This window comes from Lonchura striata, chromosome 4A (genome assembly GCF_050655825.1).
Source record: "Lonchura striata isolate lonStrDom1 chromosome 4A, ASM5065582v1, whole genome shotgun sequence".
NCBI lineage: Eukaryota > Metazoa > Chordata > Aves > Passeriformes > Estrildidae > Lonchura > Lonchura striata.
In genome coordinates, this window is record NC_140742.1 from 8,922,772 (window position 1) to 8,944,947 (window position 22,176).

General features: G+C 40.8%; 1 protein-coding gene across 3 annotated transcripts; it reads left to right on the forward strand.

The window, feature by feature from the left end:
* The first annotated feature begins 1,965 nt into the window (after positions 1-1,965).
* Positions 1,966-21,842, forward strand: LONRF3 (LON peptidase N-terminal domain and ring finger 3). 3 transcript variants are annotated; one of them, XM_021548342.4, is made up of 12 exons: positions 1,966-2,602; positions 3,805-3,923; positions 4,480-4,602; positions 6,725-6,880; positions 8,293-8,536; positions 9,199-9,289; positions 12,411-12,525; positions 12,936-13,057; positions 13,733-13,891; positions 14,891-15,053; positions 15,865-16,014; positions 16,852-21,842. In XM_021548342.4, exons 1-12 carry the CDS (start codon positions 1,981-1,983, stop codon positions 17,008-17,010), a joined length of 2,223 nt encoding a protein of 740 aa, XP_021404017.1. In that variant the 5' UTR covers positions 1,966-1,980; the 3' UTR covers positions 17,011-21,842. The 3 variants fall into 3 exon arrangements, with proteins under 3 accessions (XP_021404017.1, XP_085427003.1, XP_021404019.1); XM_085570877.1 differs by lacking the exon at positions 14,891-15,053; XM_021548344.4 differs by lacking the exon at positions 6,725-6,880.
* The last annotated feature ends 334 nt before the right edge of the window (positions 21,843-22,176 follow it).

Genomic DNA, 22,176 nt, shown 5'->3' on the forward strand with positions numbered 1-22,176 from the left:
AATAGAGACAACTGTCGACCTCAAGGCTACAAGAAAGCATTTTTCTTCTTTTTCTTAAGGGTTTTGTTCTTTAATAGCATGAGATTTTCTTGCACGGAAGTTTGGAAAACAAGAAGTCTATGTTAGCAAGCTGGAGCCTGGAGGGAAAACCCCACACTCCAGAGCACAAATGCTCATTCTTTCTAACTCTTTTGAAGCACTGCTTAACTGAAATTTTAAGTGCTTCAGCTGTCACACCTTTCTTGGGTTTACTTGCTGGCAGCCTGTGCCATAATTTGGATTATTGTCTGATTTAAATGATGGCAGAAAGAAGTACTGAAACCAGTGCTTATTAAATTATTTTTCTAATTAAAGGCTTGCTTGAGAACAGCCGTTAGATATTAAACATTTTCTTTATTCTTTTTTAAAGATTCGACAACCCTAGAGAAAAGGACCAAATTTTTGGCAGATGCAAAATGTCTTCACATCATAGGAATCAAAAGACAATTTAAGGGTCTGATGGCTGGCTTCTGTTTCCAGGTACATATCTGATTTTCTGTATAAGCATAATGTTGCCTACACACAGACACAAACATCACAGAATTAGAGTGTATATTATTAAAAGTTATAATCCAGATTTTAAGCAGCTTTAAACTAATTTTTCTCTTTAAATTTAGGGTAATCTGAATTTTCTCAAGTATTCTCCCTAAACAAGGTCTTGCAAAACTCAGGTTGTATCTCCTTTCTTTCATCTTTTCTCCTGTCCATTCAAGCTCCACAGGCAGGGCTTGTCCCTTAACACCTGCTTAGTTCATGCAGTCTAAACTGGGGAGTCCAGACACTTCTGCAAGTAAGAAAATGGAAATTAATTCTTTCATCCCCTCTTTTGGGCTTTGTGAGGAGGCTGATTATATCAGTAATAGGATATCATCAGAAATTTCAAATTCTGCAGTGGATTTTAAGACAGTGTGAAAAGCGCTCTATATTTTTAGAGTGTGATTGTATGTATACATAACGTGGACATTTCTGGTAACTGTAAATATGCATAAAGCTGCAAACAAAAAGCATTACACAACTTCTTTTAGAACAGCTTCTTTTCTGTAGTAGCACAGGTGATTTTCTCCCTAGACTACATTTAGCACAGACAGTTACACAACTAGTGCAACTGTCTCATCTAACAAGAATTGGTGGGAACATGCAGATTGAAACGGTCAACAGAGCTGCTCTTAAATAAACCAAAGATACATCAGAAGGCATGTGCTTTTCATCTAAATCTAGGCACGGACAGGTAGAGCTGTGCAGCATGCCACACTGAAAAACTAAATAAACACAACAATGTTTTCCTTAGTTGTTCTAAAACCGGGAGTACCTGACATTAAAATAGCTTCACTACTACGTAGCTTCCCTTAAAGAAAATGATTAACTGTGTAGCTACAAAGCTTGGCGATCCCAGTTCTAGCAGGAAACGGCATTCTCGCTTTTCAAAATCACTTCGAACCCACGTTTCTTTCGCATTACCGGAGGTACCAAACCACCGAGCCCTGGAGCGAATTCCGCGTCTCACCGGGGCGCCCGTGCGGAGTAGCGGGTCCGACCGAACTCCGCGCCCGGCGTGCCGGGTGGGCAGCGCTCCACAGCCCGGCACCCCAGCTCCCGGCGGGGTTTGAGGGCCGCCGGGACGGGCTGTCCGGGGGCGCGGGGCCGTGCCGGGGGCGCGGCGGAGCCGAGCCGGGCCCGGCGAGCCCCGGGGCCGGCGCGGGGCGGCCCCGCCCGGCGCGGGCCGGGCCCAGCGCGTTACAAAACCGCCTGGTTTTGTAACAACCTGCGGGCGCTGCCCAATGAGCGCCGCCGCCGCCGTCACGTGCCCGCCCCTATATAAGCGGCGGCGGCGGCGCGGGGCGCTCCCGGCGCGGGGCGGCAGTACCACCATGGCCCGGCGGGGCCGCGCCGCGCCCGCGCCGCCCGGCGTCCCGCGCCGCCCGCCGCGCTAGCGCCGCCGCCATGGGCTCGCACCTGCCGCCGCGCCCCGAGCCCCAGCTGGTGCTGCAGCTGGCGGCCGGGGCTCTGCAGGCGCAGAACTTGGAGGCGCCGGGCGGCGGCCTGGGGCCCGAGTGGCAGGTGCTGCTCGGGCGGGCGGACGCGCTGGCCTTCGGCGGGCGGCTGCACGAGGCGCTGCCGCTGTACCAGCTGGCGTCCCGCCACCAGCAGCTGCGCGCCGAGCAGCTGGAGAAGCTGGTGGAGTGCCTGGCGCAGAGCGTCCGGATCAAAGAGGGACTGCCCGCCGCCGGGCAGCCCGCGGCACCCCGCGAGTGGGACGTCTTCAGGTGCCGCAAATGCCAGGGCTTCCTCTTCGAGCCCGTTTCCTTGCCTTGCGGACACACGTTCTGCAAAAAGTGCCTGGAGAGGGACCGGGCGCCCGAGCCCCGCTGCGTCCTGTGCAAGGAGGCGGGCGGCGCGGCGGCCGGGCAGCTCCTGCGGGTCAATGTCATCCTCAGCAACCTGCTGACCAAGTGGTTCCCCTGCCAAGTGAAGGCTTCGCAGCTCCGGCACGAAGGGAACCTCCTCTACAAGGAGAAGAAGCTCCAAGCCGCCCTGCAGAAGTACAACGAAGCGGTCAGCCTAGGTAAGGGCTCCCTCTCCCCGGTGCTGGTCCCCGGCTCCGTGCCGGGGGAGAGATAACTTTCCACCGGCCGGGGCTCGCTGCCGGCCTCTCCGGCGCCTCTCGCCCCGCTCGGCCGGGGTTACCCCGGTGTCCGGGAGCGTGCCGGGGCCGCACTCCCGCTCGCCGCCCGCTCCCTGGGCCGGGCGTCCGGAGAGCCCGGAGGGGAGCCCCACGGAGGGGTCTCGGCTCTTCGGCCCGCGGTGAAACTGGGTCAGGAGAGCAGCGGTTGCGTAAGCCCGAGCCTGCGGTCCGGCTGGGCTCCCCCCGGCCGGCGCCGTTGTGTAACCGGCGGAGCCCGCGGGGAGCGGAGCGCCGCGCCCCGGGCATCCCGCCGCGCCCCGGGCAGGGCTCCGGGCGCGGGGGATCCCCGCCGACCCCCCCGGCGGCGGAGCAGCCGCTCGCAGCCGGGCGCCGGGGATGCGTGTCCCGGCGGCGGGCGTGTCCCGCACCCCCGGCCGGCCCCGCGCTCCCTCCCCATCGCCGGGGAGCGCCTGCGGGGCTGCGCAGGGAGAACTTTTGATGCGGTCCTTTTCATGCGTTTGAGGAAAAGTGAGTCACGCTGCAAGTACTATGTAGAAGTTAAAGGCACGGAATTATAGGGAGGCGTTTCACTCAAATGAAAATGTTCGGAAGAGCCCAGCCTTCCCCCAGCGCACGGTGTGTCTCAGGGCTGCAGTGGGTGTAACTTGGTGATCATTGTAACGCTACGTGATTCTTCTTGCTGCTCCTTATTTTCCTATGTTTTGAGCTGTGGCATGAGAAGACCCTTATTTATCACTTAAAAACTTTGATGCTACCAATTTTGAAACTCCTCCCTACAGTATAGCAGCATTCCTTCTGCTGTCTTAAATGCCTCCTGTGTGTTTCTACCAACCATCTGATCTTCAGCCAGTGCTGGTAATTTATTGTGTGAGTGTCTCAGCATTTATTTATGCAATGTTCTCTGCAGTTATATAAGACATAGCTGGCATTTTGTCTAGAGTTGCCCAAAGAGATTTCCAGATTTAATTTAGTACATAGTTATTTAGAAACTGGATGGTTTGTGGGTTTGTGCAACTTGGGGATGTTGCACATGTGTTTTAAAAAAGATGTTAAAATTAGGAACAAAGCTTATGTAACTTATTTCTTTTTACCTAATCAACCACTTTTTCTATTTCCTACAGCTCCAAATGACCACTTACTATATAGCAACCGGTCCCAGATTAACTCCACTTTGAAAGCTTGTGAAGATGCGTTGCACGATGCAGAAACAGCGTGCAGGCTCCAGCCATACTGGTTGAAAGTAAGTTCTGACTTCAGCTGTACTTTTTTAAAGCCTTGATAGTGCCCTGAAATGGTTACAATGGTCAGACAGTGAAATCTGAGGGAGGCTTTAAGTCCTGTAACTTCTTGGATTCGTGCAATTTACAGACATTTAACTATTAGATTCTTGAGCTTCCTGGGTTGAAGAAAGATAGTGCTAGTCCTGGAGAATGAGCTATGGCTCTTATTTTTGACTTGGATGAATATCAATTTTGTGAACTCCCTAAAAATTGAATGCTAAGGACAAAATTACTGTTTTAGAAGATAGATGTAGGGGAAGTAGATGTTTCCAATATCAGTTGGTGCTGTGAGAATCATACTTGCTTGAGTGAAAGAATATCCTGTTTATGCTTGTAGTTTTCAGGAGTGTTGTGTTTAGAATCTCAGGCACTGGTGGTGTCTAGGTGTAAGACATGGTTATAGTGATTTTTCCTGTCTAAATTTTCCTTCTTCAGAAAGATCTTTTGTACTTTCTCTGTGGTTTTATTGCATACTCTCTTGACAAAAGCTGCAGCTGTGGATATGTTTCCTTGCAGGGTCACCTAAGGAAAGGACAAGCATTAGCTAATCTGGGGAAAACAGAAGAAGCTTTAAGGGAGTTTCTATTCTGCCTTGCTCTAGATACTGGGAACAAGACAGCCAAGTCTGAGGCACAAAAGGTGAGTTCACTAAATCATCTGGAACTGCACAATTGTTTCCAGGGGCCTCTCATAAAGGAGGATATGATTTTTTTCTTTTCCTCTCTCTCATTACTGCAGAGAGCTGGATGGAGATACACATCCAGACTGTTGTTCACATTTGAGTCATGTATTGCTGATCTGAAGATGGGAAGGTAGCAAGAAAATATACTCAGCAGCCATTCAGTGGAAACAGTTAATAGTTGCCCCCAACAGACTATTGTGATTCTCAAATTTCTAATTGATTCCTAGCCTGGCATTCTATTCCCAGTGCTGGAGTGCAGAAGAGGGGGAGTTGCTATTGAATGATGTATCAGGCCAGTGACTGGCAGAGCACAACACGCAGCACTCGTCAAACTCCACTTGGGAGCAGCAGCTTTCTTCCTACTGCCAGTCATGCTGCCCGAGTGTCAGTGTGTGCAGGAGGTGTGAAAGAGGAAGCAGTCAAAACGGAAGAGCAGTTTTAAAATAGTTTTTTAGGGTTGCTAATAATTAATGCTAAATAAGCAAAAAAAAGGATCTGCAGTGAGGCTTTCTTCAGATGCAACCTACAATGTGTGTGAATTCTTATATGGCTTCTGTGAATACTGCTATTTTTCCCACCCCTCAAATCTCTGATAGCCTGTAAATCAGTATTTTGACATTTGATAATTTTTTTCTTGTTGCCATAGCTAAAAAGCTTAGTGTTGCAGTGATTACTTATGACAATAAAAATACAATAGTTTTATTTTCTCTATGGCAGTGTATTTATGCCATTCTCAATCACGGGTGGGATGGGAACATTAGGGTTGCTATATTCTGTAGCACATAAGGCTTTCTAAGCACAGTAGAATTCTTACAGTAAAACTCTGTTCACAAAAGTAACAGAGTATAACCTGAACGGTTGTAGTGAAATCAAAATTCTCATTTTATATATGGTTGAGATTTCAGCCTCTGAGGATTTTTTTGTCACTGATGTTTGAGGGTTTTGTTTGCTTTTTTCCCCAGTGGGTTCCATGCAGTCTTTCATTGTCATTATGTCATGATTTGTGCTCACAGTTATGCTGGAAGACTTTCTGTGCACTAGAGCAAAAAGACCAGAAACAAACAGATATTTTTCTAAATTCTGACTCCAAATAGCTGTTTCCAAGACATTTAATTTCTGGGCAGTAGGGTTCTGAGAAAAACTAGACTTCTTATGACTGAAAGAATTACTCGTGCACTCATCAGACACAGAGCTCATCCATGATGCATTATTTTACTGGGTCTTTTCCAAGGCTGTTCACATAACAGTGACATACTACATTTTACCAAATTCCTTGGGTGCAGTTGTGATGTTCTGCTTGTATTAATTGTCTGCCTGTGTTAGTTTGGACATAGTGTGATCCTGTGAAATCCTTTTTGGCTTTAAATAGAAATCTCAGCTGTCATGTGGCTTCCTCAGGCATCAGCAGGATCACCTCAGTAGTATGTTGAAATTAGTTTTTGAAGTGTGAATCTTCTATTTAGGTCTTTCTTTCCTTAAATATTCATCTGATAATCTATGCCATATAAGAGGCTTCAAGCTGCTACTTGAAACAGATTCACTTATTTTCTTAGAGCAAATGAAAAAATGGCATTTTTCTACTGCCTACCTTCTTTCTATTCTCACATAAGTGAATTAAAAATAGCTACTGTTTACAATATCAGACACATTTACCCAACTGATCTTGGATTAAGCCTGTGAGATGAGTGCTTTCTGTACTAGTAAACTCCACTGAAAGATGATGTGCAGCAAAAAAAACCAAACCAAAACAACAACTCAAAAACATTTAAGAAAGATGTTAATAATTTCTGGTAAGCCCTGAACTGCAGGACAAAGAGGACAAAGGCATGTGTGTGTCACATCACAGAGTATGGTTCATAACTCTGTGGGCTTGTTTAACTCTGAAAATGTTTCTTGCTGCCTGTTTGGCCTGTATTGCATTAGCTCTTGCACTTTTTGTTCCTACCCTAGTTTAAAGGGCTCTTTAAATGGTTTTAACAAAATCCTGGATGCTTCTTTCAGCTATTCCCTTACTTGCTTTTTCATTTAGTGGTTGCAAGGAAGGAACTAAGCAGTGAAGTGTTCTGTTTTATATCACAGCTTCTACTTAGTTTGTTTTCACTGATCCCGGGAAATGCTCAGGAACACTTACCCGATATCCTGCAGCTGTTGTCACATCACTCTAGATTAAAGGGGAATCTCCTAAATTCAGTGGGATCTGGAGGCACCAGCCATAACCTACAAAGGTTGCTCAAGGTAAAGATCAAGTCTGATGTGTGGTTCTTAAATTGTTGTGTGTTTTGTGTTCACATTGGGAAACCTTCTCTCCTTTTTCCTCTGGGAAACAGGAGGATACATTTTCTCAAATTTTAACCGAGTTTCAGAACATACAAAATAGTGTTAACTTACTGAAGTCTCCTATTTGACTTTTTTCTTTATTGGAAGTCCTCTGTTCTGATAAATTTTATGTCATAAATGAGTGGGTTCTACTCCTGTAATTGTCTTTAGGTCTTTCAAGTAGTTGGTAGTGGAAAGGGGCTTCTGTAGATTGGATTTAGATACCCTAAAAAGCTGTGAAATGCTAAAATCTAGAGCTTCAACTTGAGCTATAGCTGGTGATGCCAGTAATGAAGTCATTCTGTACTCAGTCTGTGCAATACTTACAGGCTATTGGAGGGCCACATAAAATATGGTAGCTACTTCATAACTTAATTTAATTAAAATAACTTGCTTCATATCTTCATAACAAAATAATGTCATGACAAAAGCTGTAGTTTTGTAAAGGGCTGCAGAAGTTTACATTCATAAGTTGGTAAGGATCACTTCTGCTTCACTGGGACCTGAGCTTTGGGGTGGGGTTTGCATATATTGTATATTTAGGAGAAAACTTGGCTAGTCCTTACAAACAGAGGTGGAGGTTTTGAGCTGCCTTGTTGAGACTGACAAGAAACAATCAGTGACATTACCTCATGGAAAGGCTGTTAGGATATTCTGACAAGAAACCCTTTTGCATGACTTTGACAAAGCGATTCAAGGAACAGCTCACTCATCATTCTGCATGTTACACATCACAATCTGCAGTGTCTGGTTTTGGGTCCTTGCAGGGAGGTGATGGTGCAAAGCTGACAGGTGATATCCTGTGCAGTGGCTGCTCATAGGATGTCCTGTGGCTGTAGTAGGATAAACCCTGTATGGTTTATCCTCTGAGAAAGGAATCTGCCATGCAAGAGGAAGCTCTGGGCATTTTCTCTTAAAAATTTTTTGTGTGTTTTTACTGCTTCCTTAAAATGAACTGAATTGTTTTGGTTTTTTCTGTTGGTTGATACTATCAACATAATGTAAATAATATGCATTTTCCCATAGGTTCAGTGATAACAATATACTTAACAGGAGATCTAGCCACATTTCTGCCTGAGTCCAGTTTCACAACCTTTGAACTTTAAAGCCACACAAAAGGTCTAAAATCCCTCAGTGGTGGGGAAGGGAAATCAAGTTTGTTGGTTGCTTACTTTTTGGGGTTTTTTTAATTAGGATTAGCAATTCTCAAACTCTTGCTTCTTGACCTACAATGTCCCTCCTCATCTATAGTAAAGATTTTTGACAGGTTGAGTTTTTTCCTTACCAAGTTGTTGGAAGATTGATCTAATGTCAGTCCTCTCTTCACACAGGTCAATGTGGAACAGAAAAAGGGTTTTTCCGTTCAAGAGGAACCAAATGTAACTACTTCTGGTAGTTTGAGGAAATCTATACAAATTACAGAGAGCAAAAAGGACTGCTCAGAGGAGGAGAACAAATTCACCTCCATGCCAGAGTCTACTTTTCTCCTCTCTGAGAAATGCAGCCTCCTGAAAAGGAAGTGCTGCTCAGAGGAGATGCGAAATGCTGAGGTGCCCTGCAAACTGATGAAGAAAGGTATGTTTAATTACAGGACAGGTTTTGTTGCATGCCACCCATGGAACAAAGATTCAGACAAAGAGGGACCAAATTACACTTTGCCTTTTGTATTTTCTCTTTTGCCTAATCAAGGCATGCATGTTCTGGAAGTTTTCTGTGTGTAGAGAGAAAAAGTCTAAATAGGGGCAAAGAAGGTTGGGTTGTGCTTTTCTCAGCAGAGTTCTGAGTCTTTTAAAGAACATCAGTGTTGCACACGGTCTTAGCACTTTCTATAAAAATTTTAAGTTTTAAAGTACAAACTCTATTTGTTCTTAATATCTGGCCTTGTTTTTATGCTTTGGAATGTATTTACAATGGTATGAGAGAAGAATTTGTCTCCCTTTAGACTTTCAGTACTAACAAAGAATGTTTTGACATTGATTGCCAATGCAAGGCCAGATTGATCCCTCTGTAAGTGGGTATAATGTGACCAAAATTAAGGGGATATGTGCTGATTTGTGCCAAGGCTGAATTTGAAAATTTGCCTAGAAATTACTGTAATGATGCTTCATGGTTCAGTAATTTGCAAGTATATACAACAGATATTTAAATATCAGATGCTGGTGTAAATACATGAGGTGGCATTGTGCTTGCATGGTTCTGCTCAATTACGCGTTTTGTTTTTTTTTCCTTATTGGTAGACATAGTTGATATCAGGGAAAATAGTACTGGACAACATATTCCATTTGAAGTTGTGGATCCATCAGATTTGGACTGCTCCCTGTGTATGAGGTGTGTTCTTTTCTCACAGATATCTATAGCTTTCCAGCTGTATCTTCCTCCCTTTTATGACCTAGAGATTTTCTAGCTTGCTTGGTACTTATTTTTGCCTGTGACATGAAATTAGCTTTTACTGTGATTGTTACTCCAGTGATGCATTTTAGACCTTTGGCTCTGAGCACTGTTGATGAATGGGGACTGACCTTCTCTGGGCTAGTGATTGCTTTGGAAAGGGCACACAAAGTCATGTGGGGGTAAGTGTGTTAGTGAAGGTGTCTGAAAGATTTGCTCTCACCATTGACACCCACCCAGCCACTGACACAGTGCACTAACCTGGGAATCTGTGGAGCTGTTTGTCACAAAAGCACAAAATACCTAAAGAGACCACATCCAATGAGTATTCTGAGTTTGCATGTGAAGTACAGTGTTGCTGCTATTGCAACAGGAGGATCTTGCAAGTAAGCAAGAATGTTTTAACTGTCTTGCCTAAGAGATGTGTTCCTCACTTTACTGAGGCAGTCACTCCATTTGCTTGATGATTTCTTCTTCCAGTTAAACAATAGTTATTCCTGGGAACAGCAGTGGCTTAGTAAAACAAGTAGGAGTTGCCAACTGCATCTATTTTACTACTTGCTTTGTACAAAACATTTTCACTTTGGCAAATACATTATGTGGGGGGTTTTTAGTGACTTAGAAATATTGAGAAGGTGTTTCACTTGCTGCAGTGGGTGTTGCTTAGGTTTGGTTTTTTTTAACTACCCAGATTTATCTATAATTCATGTTGGTGTTAGTTTTGCACAATATTTTTTAATTCTTAAATAGCAGATAGCCTCTTTAGGGATTTACTTCTGAAGGCCTGTGTTTTGAGAAATCTGGATTTTGTTGTTTGTATGCAGAAGAGGAGGCTTCAATTTGTTTCAGACAAACTGAAAGCTTTGAGGACCAACTCCTGTACTGTCTGATTTACATCTGCTTGGAATAAATCAGATCTGCCCCCTCTGCCTGTCTACAACTGAAATATGTTCCAAAAGTTTTTGCAGCTGTCAAAACACTCAATAGTGCAAAGAGCAAAACTTTCCTCTAACAGAAAGCCACACAATTACTTAGATGGCTTAGTGATTCTGTTTGTTTAACATTGTGTCCACAAAGCATTTTTCAGGTGTTTTAAATAAAATTAATTAATCCCATTTTCTCATTCTCCATGTTAAATCAGAAACAGCTAGACTACAATAATTTTGTAAAGGAATTAGCTCAAGGATTATTGTTTCCCTTATAGAATAGAGGATGGTATAGGTTCTGTGCCTGGAATTGTAGTCCCAAATGCAGGCCTTGCCTCCAGAAGGATGTTAGCTTCGTAACATCACTGCACAAGGAGGGCTTGTGCTCAGGAAAGCTCTCCTAGGATCTTTCTGGTTATTTATGCAGATCCATTATAATTACTTCCTGCCATGTTCTTCCGAAGCACTTTGGGGTTTTGGTTCCTGAGATTCTCTGGACTAATTACCTAGTAACCTACTGACCTGTTCACAATTAACTGCAGGAGCTGTTATTAACCTGTTTGTCTGATAGAGTGGCAAAAATGTTATTGATCTACCTTTGCTCCAGCAGCAAGCAGAAAATACAAAGTAGTCAAAGCAATGTACTAGTGAGAAAAGAAGGAGCATTATTCCACAGCATCTGAGTTTGTGTTACAGTAGCTCAAAATAATGTCATGACAAGTGTTGGTGTATAGTGTTTCTTTCTGCAAGAGCTTGTCCAGGTCCTCTTAGAGTTAGGAAAAGCTGCTGCTGGCTTTTGTTGGAGCTAGGGCAGACTCAGGAATCTTAAGAGGAATATCTTGTCTTTATACTACATTTCAGATGAAATCAGTCCCTACCAAATAATTGCATATGCAATGCAGTGCTTACTAGAACACGGGGTTGAGTTCAGTGTTTCACGTAGTTTAAGTGAGGTTTCTGTTCATGAAACAGTTAACAAGTGTTTTAAATTACACCATCAAGTTGCAATAAGATAGGTGTGGCATTTTAGATACTATTTCATGTGTTCCATTGCTTAAATGTCAATGTTTTTAGTAACTAATGACATTTAATGAGTTTTCTGTGGCAGTCTTGTTAAAAGCCAATTGCATTCTTAAATACACTCATCTTGTTACAGATGCTAGTAAACGTGGGTTTACGTGTTTTAATTTCCACGTGTTTAACAAAACATAGTGTACTGTTTTGATAAACTAATACTTTTAAGAAAAATTATTCACTTAAATTATAAGACTAGTATTTAAGACCTTAAAATGTTTAGACAGTATGTTATAAAATACAGCACATTCCAAACAATTTAGTTTCTAGATTTGAATTGTTTCTATTTTTAATAAACTTCTGTATTTTTTACATCTTCTTAAGGTCTTTATTGAAAAGGAAATATGACTTTGCAATATTACATAATCATAATAAGAAAAAAAATCTTTACATGAAAATAAGTGTCATAGAAGTCCTTTAAAAGGGTAGAGAATAGGTACCATGATACTTTGAAGACCTGGCCTTATATATTTAAATATTCTTCCAGATAAAACATGAACCTCCTGTCACTTATTTTCCAGAAAAGCAGTCCCTTGAAGGTTAAAAACTCTATTAAAAAAAAATACCTATTAGAGCTGGCAATATTAGAATCATGCCAAGTCCCAGTTTATTGTAATTACTCATGTGGACTATTACTGTAAATGGGTATTTTGTGCTTAGCTCCACACATACAAGTAATCACAAAAATTCAGTAATAGTTGTGCAAGTATTGCTCAATTTCATTAGTGAAGTCAGATGATCCAACTTTTGGGTCTGTTTATTGCTCACATGGAGGAAAATTAAATGCTGGCTTGTTGGAAATTTGTGACAGTATTGTCCCTCACACACTGAAGTCAGAGTTCATGGGCTGCCTTTCATGTTGGCTGGCAAGAACAAAGTCTGTAGGCTGAATAAATACAAAAGTTGGTTGAAGAAATGAAAAGCAAGAAGCTACTTTACCCCTGTAGTAGTCAGTAGTTAAGTTAGTGAATGAATTCAGCTTTTTTTTTTGGTAGCAACTTTTTTCTTTTACTTTAGTACACGATATTGTTGTCTTTTTGCTCTTGGATTCTCCAATCCAGGCTCTTCTATGAACCTGTCACTACACCTTGTGGACACACCTTCTGTCTCAAATGTCTGGAGAGATGCCTGGATCACAACCCAAAATGTCCCCTGTGCAAGGAAGGGCTCTCAGAGGTAATACTTGGATTTTTTCAGCATAAGTTCAAGTGCAAGTGATAGGAACCACTTCACCTTCGATAGCCTTGATATTTCCCAACACAAAAGAAATATTATATAACTCAGGAAGAATGTGACTTTTGAAATGCTCTTGTGAGTTGACAAGCATGGCTAGTCTCTGTTCAAACCTTAGGACAGGCCTGTACTTAAGAAATCTGTAGGTGATTTTTGCTTTCCAGATTTCCTAAGTGAATGTCTGTAACACAGGGAATAATTAAAAAAACAACTCTTCAGTGGCATGTTTGACAGGTGATAGAATCACAGACATCAGAAAATGGGGGGAAATGGGTGATGCCCTTTGCACAGGCACCATGCTCTGTGCAGTGCTGGATGTTCTCTCTAACAGCTTGTGTGTGTTCTCACTGCAGTGCTTGGCTATGAGGAAATACTGTAAAACAGTGCTAATGGAGGAGCTAATAGCCAGATATCTTCCAGAAGAACTCACTGAAAGGAGAAAGATTTATGAAGAGGAAATAGCAGAGCTTTCCAAGTACGTAATCCATTTATGTAAAATCCCATCTCTAATTCTGCTGCTGTTGGCCATGAGTGGCTCTGGCTGCTGTGGGGCACGAGCTGAGATGCTGATGGAGCTTCTTTCTCTGTACCATGTGATTTCAGAGCACAGGGTCCAGGGGAAACTGTGCTTGAGTGAGCATAAAAACTGGACACTGTGCTAAAGAATAAAGAGAGGTAGAAGAAATCCAGAAGGTTGCTTTATAAACAAAGTACAAAGCAATGCATCTGCTTTCAGTGGACTTCTATGAAAGACACAGAGTGAGAAGTAGTCTGACAGGATGGGGTTTGGAATATACTGGATAGGGAAGAAGTGGGATTAGGGGAAATTAAATAAAGCAATACTAGAGAGTCAGTAATGCTTTCACAAGCAAATCCAGACAGCTTAATGAAAAAATTATCTGCTACTAAGTGGTATATAATTTTCTAGATTATTTAGTCAGTTAAGGGGAAAATAATTTTAGCTTTTACCATTCCAGTAAGAATAGAATTAAGCTTTTAACAATAATTTTAGCTTTCTTTATTCCATTAAGAACTTTATTCTAAAGATGCTATAATTTCTATTTACAGATGTCATAATTTTAAACAATATGAGACTTGTCTCAGTAGTTTGGTAAAACGTCATATCTGATTTTTCCTTTCCTTCTTACAGCCTAAATAAGAATGTTCCCATATTTGTGTGCACAATGGCTTATCCTACAGTCCCATGTCCTTTGCACATCTTTGAGCCCTGCTACCGGCTGATGATCCGGAGGTGCATGGAGACTGGCACCAAACAGTTTGGGATGTGCATCAGCGACCCTGTCAAGGGGTGAGTGAAAAGCTTGGACCATGTGGGGTACCCACTTTGTCTGGAGCCAGTGGAGAGGTGCAAAAAGGTCCATAGCTGTAGCATCTGTGGTAGTTTTCCAGCAGAGAAAGCTTCTTCCTGATCATGCAGGTTAAAGACATTGAGAGAACAGAAGTTTCTCTCTTAAGCACTTGGATTCTGATGTGATGATCTGTTCTCTCAAAACACTCGTAACTCACAAATGAATGAACACAGTGTGTAACATGTGACTGAGCTGCAGACCTCCTGTAATACGTGAAAAGAAAGTGTATTTTTCTCCTGCTTTTAAATCTGTTGTTTTGGCACTAGAAATCAAAATGGCAGGTAGGTGTGTTCTTGGGCTAAATTTCCTTAAATCATGGGATATGTTTATATCCTTGATATATTTATAGTGGAGTCTGCAGAGGTATAACAGGACCTTCACAAGGACTGGCTGAGCATTTACAGTCAGTCTTGGGTAATTTGACTTCAATGTTTGACTTTTAGCTTTTCTTCTTTCTTTTTATGTTATAAACTTATGGTATGCATACTCTGTGAAATGTATGATTTGCAGAAAATACCCACCTGCAAAGTAAAATCTTCTGAAATTGTGCAAAAACTGTTTTCTTCATAGATTTCCTAGTCCTTCCATAATGCTCATATTCTGAATTGCACATGTCCTTCTGTACAAATTGACTGAACATATTAGGATTATGGAGAAAGTTTGCTTCTGATCTGTGTATCTTTCTGTTTCATAAGATGCTTCCTGTATTCCAAAACATCCAGTTAGCATTAATCAGATTAGACAGTCTGAATCTTCCTGATAGTTTTGCAAACAATTGTGGAATAATTTGAACTACAGCAGGTCAGTGCTATGAACAATAGAAATGAGCTGACATTTGTAAATACCTTTGTGGTAGGGACTGGCTGTATGGCAGCTCTGTGGAACTCAGGGTGGAGAGAATAAGATTTGTTTACTTGCTTTTGTTCTGATTTCAATAGGTTTGCAGATTATGGCTGCATTCTGGAGATAAGAAATGTTGAATTCTTTGCTGATGGTCGCTCTGTTGTAGACAGCATTGGCAAGAGGAGATTTAAGGTGATCCAGCACAGCCAGCGTGATGGATATAATACAGCAGATATTGAGTACATTGAGGATCAAAAGGTAGATTTAGAAATATTTCATTTAAACTGTATTACATGTGAAATTCTAAGCATGTATTTAGTGAGCTTTTTTTCAGTAGAAGCATGTTCTAAGCATGTTTTTAGTGAGTTTTTTTTGGTAGATGTTTCTAATAAAACAAATTTGGGGTATTTAATAACTGCTCATGGTTAAGGTGGAACACATACTAGTTACACAAGCATGCACACACACTGCCTATGTACTGAAGAGTGTTTCTGGTCTTTATCAGAGGACCAGACTAAGTGAATCCAGGATGAGATCTTGCTGCTCTTCTAGACAGAATAACTGCAGTTTATAAGAGGGTGGAGGGGGAACATTACACCATTTTGTATGGAAGCCAGTTTAATAATTCTCACTCAGGTAAGAAGCAGCAGGGTTGGGTGCACTACAACCTTCAAAATTGCTTGCATTAATTCTTAAGTGCTTTAGGTATGTAAAGGGACAATAAAATGTCTACTCTGAAGCTCTACTGAATTTTTTTAAAGTTTTGTACAATCTTTTTTTTTTCCCTGTTTTTGTGCAATATTTGTGTAAAAGTTTTTTCATGCAACAATCCAGAAACTGCAAATTCTACAAATAGGTATTTTTGATTTAGAATACAGGCAAAGTGAAGAATTTGGATGGGGAGGGTCATCAGAAGGGGAAACACCAAATAAGCTCTCACTATTCCAGAATTCTTTTGGCATGCTTTTTTCTCTTTTCCTTTCCCCTTACCCACCCCTGAAAATCCTATGCCTTCCCCAACATGCAGACTGAACTAACAGTGACTTTCCCCTCTCATTTCTCATTCCAGGTGCAAGGACAAGAGTATGCTGCATTACTTGTTCTCCATGACTCTGTCTATGATCAGGCCTATACGTGGTTTAACTCCCTCAAGCAAGCACTCAAAAGTAGAATTCTCAGTCATTTTGGTCCAATGCCAGCTAAGGATCCTGACCCACAGGTATCCAGAATCAGTGGCTTATGTAACTTTTAGAGACAGAAATAGCAGGAATATCCGATAAGCTGGCAGGCATTGTGTTTTAAGATGAAAATATGAATACTCTGCATTTACTCCATGTAAGCTGAGCCTCTAAATTCTGTTGCCACACACCAGTGGTAGCACAGTTGTAAAGAAAAAGTTCATATTTAATGTTGGTAACTTTGAGACTATTTATCTCACTGCATTAATCCCAGGAGACTGAATGGCCTTTTTGCCTGCTCTACTTCCCCAGTTAAATGACTCAGAGTAAACACGCAATTAGAAACTTTTTACTTTTGTTAAAGGACTGCAAATGGTGGGGTCCTAAAATAACAGAATATAACAACAAGAGCTAAATATTGAGGCAGTGTCATAAAGTAAGGAGAAGGACTCCTGAAGATCTGGGTCAGTAATAACATGGGAAGGAAATAGATTTTAAAAAATCTAGAAGGCCCAGACTATAAGTTGTTAATAGTAACTAACAATTTATAGGCTTTTTTAATTACAAATTTAGCTAACAATTTATAAGTTGTAGTAGTAACTTATAACTTATATAATTAGTAATTTATAAATTGGTAGTAGTAATTAAGAGTTGCTAGTAACAGAAATGCCTTTAACATCCTTTTTTTAGGAAAGATGCCACTTGTTTGTAACCTGCTTCAGGCCAACCAGTAATCACAAGCCATTAGGCTGGCAATGAAATGATCTGCTTGCTGCATTGCTACCAAAAACTGTTTTCAGAGCCAAATCCTCAAAACCAGGACCTGACCAGCTGTATGAATCCTGACTTCTAATTTATTTTTTTTCCCCCAACTGCAGGCAAACCCCAATGGGCCAGCCTGGTGCTGGTGGGTCCTGGCTGTCCTCCCCCTTGAGAACAGAGCTCAGCTGCCCTTCCTCGCCATGAAGTCGCTCAAGGACCGCCTGAGCGGCATCAGACGCGTGCTGGCGTTCATGTCGCGGGCGAGGGCGCGGTGACGGTGAGGAGCAGAGCTGGGGCGGCCCCCGCGGTCCTTGGCTGCCTCTTGTACCTTCATCTAACTGCAATAATGTCTTACAGATCTGAGTGTCAGGGTGTTTCAAGCCTGAATTTCAAAGAGAATGACTTATAAAGAGCAGGGGATGTTTATGGATACTTCAGTAGTTTCCGTTTGGAACTGAGACGAGTATTCAATCACTGCACTGCTAAATTAATAACAAATGTGATAGAACAAAAAGTGATCTTGTTTGCCATAAACCTTTTAAAAATCTTAAGGGTTTTTTAATTTATTTTATTTTTATTTTTTAGTGGATAAAGGATAAACTGTGCAGTTTAATGTGAAGCAGAAATAATAAGGTTAACGTGTTATTTCGGTGAACTGCAAAGTCTTTTATTCAAATGGTTCAGGTTTTATATAGCATTGTGTAAAATAATGTTCACAACTTCTGTTTGATAATTTATTTTTGCACTATGATTTTTTTGTTTAAAAATGTATATTATTTATGTGTTCATTCACTAAAGGAAAGTGAGCTGCTCTATTTATAGTGGTTTTACCCTGTATTTATGACTGGGGGCAAAAAGGATGATTCTTGCAGTGCAAAAGCAACTGCTTTGATAATTTTTCAGTTATTTGTGTTCAAATACTTTGAATGTTTTTCTACTCATCCCCAGTTCTGCTGTAGCTTAAGAACACCCCCAAAACATCCTGCCTTGAAGTCTTTGAATACAGATTGTCTGAGTTAATTCAAGCACAGCTGTTGAAGGTTCATCCTATGCTTGTGGCGAGGTTTCTGATACAACCAGCCAAGCACCTGCTTAAGCATGAGCTTATGTGCTTGGGTAAATTCAAGTGCTGATGGTTGATACCAGTGGTGGCAGAAGGATCTAACCCCTAATATTTCACAGAACAGAATAACTTGAAGTTGAATTTATACCTGAACTCTTTCTTGCAAAAATGGACAATGGCTACAAACAACTGCGAAGAAAGAGCTGCAATATATGGAAAGTGGCTTATCCTAGAGAAAACTGGAAGTACTGGTGTCATTTCATTGTAGGTTAATACATAGATTTTTTTTTTTTCTCATCAACTCTTGTTGCTGTTAAGATGAGTTTTATTTCTTTTAATTGTTTGGTGGGATTTGGCTTTGGAGTGTGTGTATGGGAGGGGGAGGGGGGAGTTATTTTGAACTGTAGGACTCAGAGTAGATTGTGTCACATAAGAAGGAATATATTGTAATAAATGCTATTTATTTCACTCCAATCTTCAGGTTTCTGTTAGCTTCAAATTTCTACCCAACCATTGCTTTTCTCTTAAGAGATTGGGTAGTGTTGCTAATAATAGTTATCTCCCAAGAAAGGCAAGTGAATTTTAGTGTGATTACTTCTAGCTATAAAGCAGGTAAAAATAGGGCAGAAATGAGAACAGGAAGTATCTTGGTTTTGATTTTTTTTTAAATCAACAGTTCATATACTTGTTTTACTGCTTGTATTGCTTACAGTGTACCACTTTCTGGGACTGCTCCCTCCATCTGATTTTTGTCTTTCACTGATTTCAATGTGAGCAAAACTGGGCCTTTTATTCTAAGCTACTGGTCTCCTTTTCAGTGGCACAAACTAGAATGAAGTGAGAATGTTATGGAATGCTATAAATTTCTTCATTTTTTTAATGCAGGATAGCACTGCCATATCATGCCTTTATGAAAAAAAAATGCAGTAGAATTTAATGTAATTTTTCTGCATGTTTTTCCATTATCTCATCAGAAATATTTGTTAGCTAAAAGCAGTTTCCATAAAGCTACCTTTGTTCCCATTTTGTTAAATTCTGTTGACATTTTTTATTAGGGTACCAAAGAAACAAATGGAAGACAAACATGTTTCACCCTTGTGGTGCACATAGAATCTGTATCCTGTTTGCATTGAGCTACTTTGGAAATGCTGTAACTTCTTTCCATACTGCTGGATTGCTGCACTTCCTCCACGAGTGGTATTTGGCATGCTGAAAACAATGTATAAAAACACCTACAAGTTCTGAACAGTACCAAGTGATGGTGGCTGACACCTGCTATGGCATTTTGTGTTCATAAGTCAGCAATGTGATTTCTACTTGTTTGGAAGTGAAGCTGCATTAAATGCAATTCTTCCACAAACCATTATGTACTGTTGCAGAGCATAAGTGTCTCGTATTGCTCCCACAGGAAAAAAAGCTTTCACTGTTGTTACTCTTATCTGTGAGAAAAGGAGCTTAAATACCTAATTGAAGCTGTTTTCTCACTGATGTAATTACTTTTTTATCCTGCACGCTGTGTCTCCTACATACTCATTCTGCCTAATTTGTTGTTTTAGAAAAGATGTCATGGAAAGAATCTTTGATTTTAAAGATGAATATTGTCTTTTCTATTAGCCTTGAGTAAAGCTGCCAGAATTTCCAAGCAGAGACTTGTGTACATGCCCTGCATTGTGAACACCCAGGGCATTTGTTGCAGTCTGGAAACACTGGACCTACTGCACAGGTGATCTGCATGTGCACAACAAATCAAAATTCCATCTGTACAGGTACAGTAGTATTCTTGATGGGGCTGCTCTATGGCCATATGTCCTAGATTAATGGCTAAAGTCTGCAAATTCCATTAGAAATTAAAATCAATACTGAGAAAGATATATGCTGTCCAGGAAAAACTGGACAAGGAGTATCCTTAGCTTCATTGTATTGAGATGGTAAAGTTTCAGTAATGATGCTTAAAATTAAAAAAAAAATTCTAGGTTTGCCACACTACCACTGATTTTTTTCAGTTGCATAAATAAGTGCAAGGATGCAAATGCAACATTTATCACAGGCATGAATAAACAGCTGAACAGATTTAAAAATACCTTCCGTTTAATTATAGAAATAGCATTGATCAGATACAACACTAATTGGGGGAATATTTTATTTAAGCTGCTCACATTTTTCTAGACACCAAACCCAGTTTTATAACCAGTCTTGCTCATCTGCTAAAAACAAAAAACGGATCAAATCATGATTCAAACTTGCATTTCCTGTGTGGTCAGAAGTATTGATTAATCATTGTGGGGGCATAGGTAATGCATAGGCTGCTTAGACAGTAGTTCAGTAGTTGTAATAATGAAATGATAAAATGGTGTGGTAGGCCTTTATGCTAAGTCTTAAGTGGCATTTTGGTGTTAGCTGTAAAAGTTCCTATTGCTTTTTGTCTGTAATTACTCTAAGTGCTGCTATCTTCCATGACCATGTAGCAATAAGAGTTGGCAGCTGTCAGACATGTGGCTCGCCCATCCTGCGTGACTGCTCACTGACAGAACACCTCGACCATGGATTTATTAATCCAAAGATTGTTTTAATCTAAAAAACAAGTGGATTTGGATGTAGCAGGTCTGTCTTAATCTGTGCTGTAGAGAAAGAGCTTCATAGAGTTGAGTTCTGGTTTAGATGGTCTTATCACAGAATCCCAGGTTGGAAGAGACCTCAAGGATCAGCTGGCCCAACTTTTTTTGGCAAAAGCATGGTCTAGACAAGGTGGTCCAGCAGGCTATCCAGTCAAATCTTACAAGTGTCCAGTGTTGGGAAATCCAACACTTCTCTGGGAAGATTACTTCAATGGCTGATTGTTCTCATTGTGAATTTTTTTCTTTTTAATGATTTCTACTTGGTGCTGAAGTTTTACTGGTGTTTAAATCAGTGACAGGAGTTGTATTTAAATGCAATGTTTAGGAATGGAGAACATGTTCACAAACACTTATTTCAAAAAGAAAGTTAAAATTAACTATAGGGTTTTTGTGCATAAAAACCCCATGGACCTATATGTACCTGGGGGAAATGGGGAGCACTACCCTAAGTCCTACATCAGACGAACACAATCCCTCTTTTCAACCCCTGCTTAGTTCTCATTTCTCAACTGATTCTGTAACAGTGCAGCATGTAGTTTAGGAGCTAGGGTTCATTTCCAAAGCCCAGTAAATCACTGGAAGTCTTATGGCAATAGCAAAATGGTAGTTTGAAGAAAGTCACTCTCTTGAAACACTTTACTAAATAAATATTGTCTGAAAGAAGGAAGAAACTAATCTGCTTAGACAGGATTAAAATGGTGGATAACAAAAACCTGAACTATTACATTGACTTACTCATCCAGGTATCATGTGAAGTGCTTACTGATGTTGGATTTTCATAAGGTCTAAAGTAACCCTCACATAGAAGTGCCTGTATTCTGTTATTGCCATTCTTGAGCTTTTTAATAGTCATAGCCATATATTTTATAAATATAAAACATATGCAGCTTTTAATCTTTACATTCAGTTTGCAGAACAAAGGTTTACAGAGCAGAAGTGTAGCAAAAACAATGTAATAGCTTCTATATTCCCTGATGAGGAACGGGAGAAGTACAAAAATGAGGCGCAAAAGACTATCTGTGTAAGATGTCTTAATTTGGAACCATATACTTGTCCAATTTAACTCCATCAAGCTATGTGGTTACAAGAGTGCCAGAAATATATCTATCAAGCCATTTTAAATAAAATGTTTTGTGGACTTGTATATTCCATTTGTTTGTAAAACATCCTTTTGTGCACTGTAATGAACTTGAAATGAAACTTAAGTTATACTCTCATATCACTGGACAGAATACTGTTCAGCTACCTCTACATAAGTTTGAAGTAATTTGTTTTTTTCCAGATTTGTTTGCATTGTCATATAAAATATATTTTAAAAAAATCATAGTCCAAAGAACCTGTATGTGTTTGTAGATGTACTTATAACTATGTTGTACCAACAAAGTCTGTGTGGAGAGTTGTTTCCTAATTAAAATTTTTGTCTTCTTTACTCTTTGGCTTGCATAACAACTACAGAGGCAAACAAATATTACACAGGAGCTGCTTTTTGCAGGTGTTTTAGATAAAGGAATAAAGAACAACTCCTATATCCTGCAGTCACACAACAACACTTGAAGTCAAGAAGCCAAACCATAGAAATTAAGCTGTTCAAACCTCAGATGTTGTGAAAGAGGACAGCAGGTGCTGCTGTTTTTTGGGGAGGTTTTGGGCTTGGTTTTATTTCCCCTTCTCTCTTCCTTTGTTGCTGTGGTAAAGTAAAAAGGATGGGAGCTGGAGAAGGCCTGGCTTTTACTGACTGCACTACCCTGCACTTCTGTGGGCTT